Genomic DNA, 5095 nt, shown 5'->3' with positions numbered 1-5095 from the left:
GTGTGTGTGTGTGTGTGTGTGTGTGTGCGTACGTGTGTGTACATGTGTTGCACCGGCGAGCTCCTTTTTTTATTCTTTCAAACATCTATCGTTCTTATCTTTCCTCCTTGGTGTTTATTACTCGCTTGTAACAGTTTTAATTTTCGGCACTTATATGACCTACTTGGGTTGCAAGTGCCGTTAATTGCTTACGAAAATTAAAAAAGAAAGAGTACGGCTCTGCCTGAATTGGCCCTGACAAACAGGGCTGAAACAACTCCCCCCCCCCCCCACAAACGTTCTAATACGTCGGTGGGAGAGTATAACATTACAATTACAATTATAATACTCAGGATTGAAGAAGCCCGCCTCCCAAATGATAATTAATTTAGGAGATGAGCTACTTTGATACTGCCTGTCAGGCTAACTTTGATTAAAATATTTATTATTTTTTGGTGGTAAGTATTTTACGGAGCTCGTAAGGTCATATGAGCGCGCGAGACTCGTTAAACTGTTTTCAGTCGGTAGGAAATTATGAATTTTTCCCGGGTGGAGGCCGAAGCCTACTCTTATCGATTTTAGACCACCAAGGGATCTTTCGCAACTTGCACACGGGCCCTTCGAGATTTTTCGCATTGTTCGAGAAGGCTAGGTGTAGATCTTTCCTACCAGAAGATCAGGGGTGTGGCTGGAAATCGAACCTATATCTTCTGTGTATGACAGCCAAGTGCCTGACAGCCCACCATAGACGCTGGCTTTGTGCACCTTTTTCGGTTTGGAAAAATTTATAGCCTCTTCGCTATCCTAGGGTTGAAAAGTTCTATCTATTCAATGCGTCGTTTTTGAGAATTTGACGTACAACCTTTTAGTTTCACATCACGGTTAAGCTTTTTCGAATGCAACTCTTTGAAGGTCTTGATAACGACTACAAATAATCTTACAATTTTGATAGAGCATATAGAATATTTGGTTTCTGACGTCATGGTTTTAGTAACTCAAAGCAGCCAAAAAAATAAATGTCAGATAAAACTTTATTATTCTAAGGTAGCGATTTAATAATAATAATAATAATGAAGATCATTTCTATAGCGCCCACTCCCGTGTAAACACAGCTCTAGGCGCTTTACATAAATGCATGTAAGAAAAATATTCACGCACGCGACACACACACACACACACGCACACACACACACTCATATACACACAAACACACACACATATACATATAATCACCCACACAAACACACGCATACACACTCACGAACACATAACACGCACACATGTATGCCAAACACACACAAACACACACTCTCTCTCTCTCTCTCACACACACACACACACACACACACACACACACACACGTACACACACACACACACACACACACACACACACACATCTACTTGCTTATCACACGCACACGATTACACATCGTCACGAAATGAGAATAAAATAATATATACACTGCAATTCACAAAATACATTAATGGATACATAGACATTTACATAACATTGTACTGAACATGAATCTACTGACCTAAAAATGATGTCATTAAATGTGTCTTTAAAGATTTTTAAAATTTAGACTCAGATTTAATAAGTGTAAGAAGTAAAAATTGACCAGAAAAATGTGTTTCATTTATAGATGATGTACCGTCAGCTTAAGGGCAAGGTCAACTTTCCTGAGGACCGGCCGGTGACGCCGCAGTGCCGTGACGTGATCGGACACACACTGGAGCCTAACATGGACAAGCGCTACGACATCGGCGAGATCCTGGAACATCCTTGGATGGCGCCCTACGTCAGGACGCTTGACCACACGTCAGAGGACACGCCCGAGAGAGGAGAGCAGTCTTACGAATTTGCGAACAATCGAGTTGCCAGTGGGTTTAAACCGCCAGAATATGAGACAGGGGTTGGGAAAACGCATCCTCTTTCGGGGATATCAGCACTGCAGGAACAGTCATACGAGAGAGCTGAACATGGCGTTAGTCCGGATAATGTACACCGGGATGTAAGACATTCGGATGCTGGAAATCCGGATACTGAACATCCTGATACAGGTAACGCTGAAATTGGGGTTGTCGATGATCCGAACCCTCGTCAGAGCAGCCGGTTATCGTACAGCTCGGTGGATTCGGAGGAGGACCACACCACATCCGGCACGGCGGAGATCCGGTCCTTGTGCCGCATGCCCGGAGAAGCGTGTATCCTTAGGGGCCTTGGCCACAAGTCGCACGCTCTCTCTCGCATCGAGGACATGGGCAGCGAGACGGACCAGACGAGCCCCGGTCATGGTGGCGTGTGTTACGTCATCCAAAGCCAAGCCAGCTCCTCCTCGGTGGACAGCGCCGCCAGCTATGCCGTGAGCTCCTCCACCAGCATTGACCCCGCCCCCGCCACGACTTCGCCACGCCCCCTCTTACAGGAGGAGAAGCCGTACGGGTTGAAGGCTGTGCAGCAAAGAGATGCTGGTGGGAGCAGGGGAGTCGCCAACCGGACAGCGGAGAGAGGAGGGTTGGACCAGAATTTCAAGATGAACATCCAGAAAATTTTGCAGATTCCCTTAAAGGCGTCCGCACGTCTGCTCTCCCCGGAAATGATAAATCACGTGGTTTCGAAAGGCACGAGTCCCCCTCACATAGACAAAAGTCGTGGCGGGTGTATGGCGAACACTACAGGAGCCCCACATGTCCTGAGTGATCCGCCGGTCGGCTACATGCCTCAAAACTCTTCCTCCGCTCTGCCCACGATGGGTGGTATCTCTACGTTGGCCCAAAGCCCACTTAGTCCATCTGCTACCACCAACTCTCGGTGCTCCGGACAGCCTAAGATCAACGGTGGCACGATAGCACACCTTTCAATTAATTCAGCCAATCAAAATGGCATCTCTCTGCAACATCCTGTTCCTAAAAACCAAAACCAGGCAGTTCGCTGCTTACACGAACGCTTGCCCTCTTCTCCACGCCCAGTGGACCAATCAGAGAGCTACACTACCTCACAGTCTCCGCCTCGAACCAAAAATCAGCCAATAGAATACGCGGCGAATACCCAAGACAGTCGTACCTCTAAAACAAAAGAAGACTTGGCGATATCTGAAGAGAGCATCCGTGTCCACGAAGAAGGGTTAGTGACGCAAATGCGTCGGATTTTCGAATCCAAGGACGCCAGCACTGCGATGAGCCAACGGCGCACCGGCACTTGGGGGCGATCCTAGTCAGACTGATTATAAACATGATGTACACATGAAAGCCTCAAGTTTTGATTCACGAACTTCATCTATTTTGATGGTCTTTCTTAATATTTATTACTGTTGACATTTTGTTTTTTTCTTTACTTTTTCACACATTTAGAAAAAAGATTTTTGTATCTTTCGTTGGTTTATTTGAATTGTATGCTATGAACCTGTGCCACACAGGTCTCTTGATATTGCCTAAAACAGATTATGTTTGTGGAGAAGCTGAAAAACTGGTAGCCGAAGACCACGCTAAAGCAGCCTAGAATTTCTGGAGTTTTTGTTCATTTTCTATACCTTGTTAGAGTTGGAGAAGTAGTCGTTGTCGAATTCTTTGCTTGACGTGATCATCTCATCAGACAGCAAACTGCATTACATTTGCTACAAAAGGGTACGTAATTGTGTCAATCCGCTCTGATTCTCTCAGTCTAGAGTTAGGCCCCTGCCCTTCATCTGCATTATCTTTTGCCGTTACATTGGCACAATAATTCTCATTTGGTGCAGAGAGGAATAGAAAGTAATAGGGTAATAAGTAAGATCTTTCAGTGGCACGGTACCCTCCATCTAAGCAGTTTTGTGAACGTGTGGCCCGTAGGATTTTGTGACAGGCAGACTGGGTTGGGAATTTAGTGGTTCTTTTCTGCAGGTTGTGGTTGTACTGGGAACAAGTGGAGATAATTCCCTTTGAGAATACATTTCTTTTAAGATTTTAGGTAGTTTTACCCCCCCCCCCCCAAAAAAAAGAGATAAATAATCGTCACAATTGAGATAATTTAGAAGGCGAGCTACCGACACTGCTTGTACACCTACACTGTTGATGAGGAGTGAGTGGAGTAATGCCTGATGGTTGCATTACACGTGACTGTGTTTATAAGTGAAGTACTCGACTGGACAGAGCGCTCTCGACTTGCTAAATTGTCATCTTGCTACGGCCTGGGTTGGTGTCTTCCGGCTTCGTTCGACCGTAACGTCGTTATTTCGTTGTGACCGCGGTTGGAATTTTCCGACATCGTTTGATCCGAGGAGTTCAAACAAGGGCAAAAAAGCATATTATTATAAATCGGGGATTTATATATCTATTTTCGAAACCGAGGTCTTGTATCGTAGGCCCATTGTAAGTTCTTCACCAATTTATTGTCTAATTTACAGAAATCAAACATAAAAATGTTCATATCAATGCACTCTGTTACAAGCACAAAAGTTATTTAAATGTCAGAACTTGAACGAAAAGGCTTTTCAGTCATGTGAAGGCGTCACGATATGAGATTGCACACTGGCTGAATTTTTACCCACTATAGTTTAAAGGTCTATTTAAATCACACATTCAAAAAGTTCAAATCGTCGCTGTCGAAAGCAATCCACTTAAGTCCAAATTTTGTGAATTTTCGAGTTTACCCCCACCCCCCCTCACCCCTCCAAAGACCCCTCTATCAAAGATGCGCTTTTCAATATCATTAAATTGCAGTTGAATGATATGTTCAAGACTTACAATATAGATGGGACTACAAGTTTTAGGAGATGTAATAGTGACTTGTGCTGTGGTTTGTTCTTTAAAAAGGGGAAAGAAAATTAAATACCATTATAATGGCTTTACTTTAATATCTCTTGACCGAACATTTGATCTTGTCCCTACAAACGTACAATGGCAACGTCTCAGCAATGAAAAGTGGGTGGTTGAAGGTTTGCTCCTTCTTTCCTATCATGCATCTGTAGTCTTTATCGTCCCTCTTTCTTTTTTGTGTTTGTTGCCCTCTTGTAACACCTCTTATCTTGGGCATTTTTATGTCTTTACTACTGTGTTGTAAGTGCCTTAAATTTCGTACTAAAACAAACAATGAAAGGGTCCAGAAGGGGGACCTCAACTAGACCTCTATCCTATCT

The 5095-nt window shown here is 44.1% G+C and overlaps 1 protein-coding gene across 1 annotated transcript in view; it reads left to right on the top strand.

Moving 5' to 3' along the window:
• LOC101857537 (serine/threonine-protein kinase par-1) overlaps positions 1–3230 on the top strand; it is a 15962-nt gene extending 12732 nt beyond the window's left edge. The window contains exon 7 of the mRNA XM_005090977.2: positions 1625–3230. Coding sequence (XP_005091034.1) covers positions 1625–3196 — 1572 coding nt within the window. The 3' untranslated portion in view covers positions 3197–3230. The remainder of the gene's footprint in view (positions 1–1624) is intronic.
• The last annotated feature ends 1865 nt before the right edge of the window (positions 3231–5095 follow it).

This window comes from Aplysia californica, unplaced genomic scaffold, assembly GCF_000002075.1.
Source record: "Aplysia californica isolate F4 #8 unplaced genomic scaffold, AplCal3.0 scaffold00024, whole genome shotgun sequence".
NCBI classification, from domain to species: domain Eukaryota; kingdom Metazoa; phylum Mollusca; class Gastropoda; order Aplysiida; family Aplysiidae; genus Aplysia; species Aplysia californica.
Note: the sequence above shows the minus strand (reverse complement) of the source record. Positions and strands in the feature narration are given on the sequence as shown.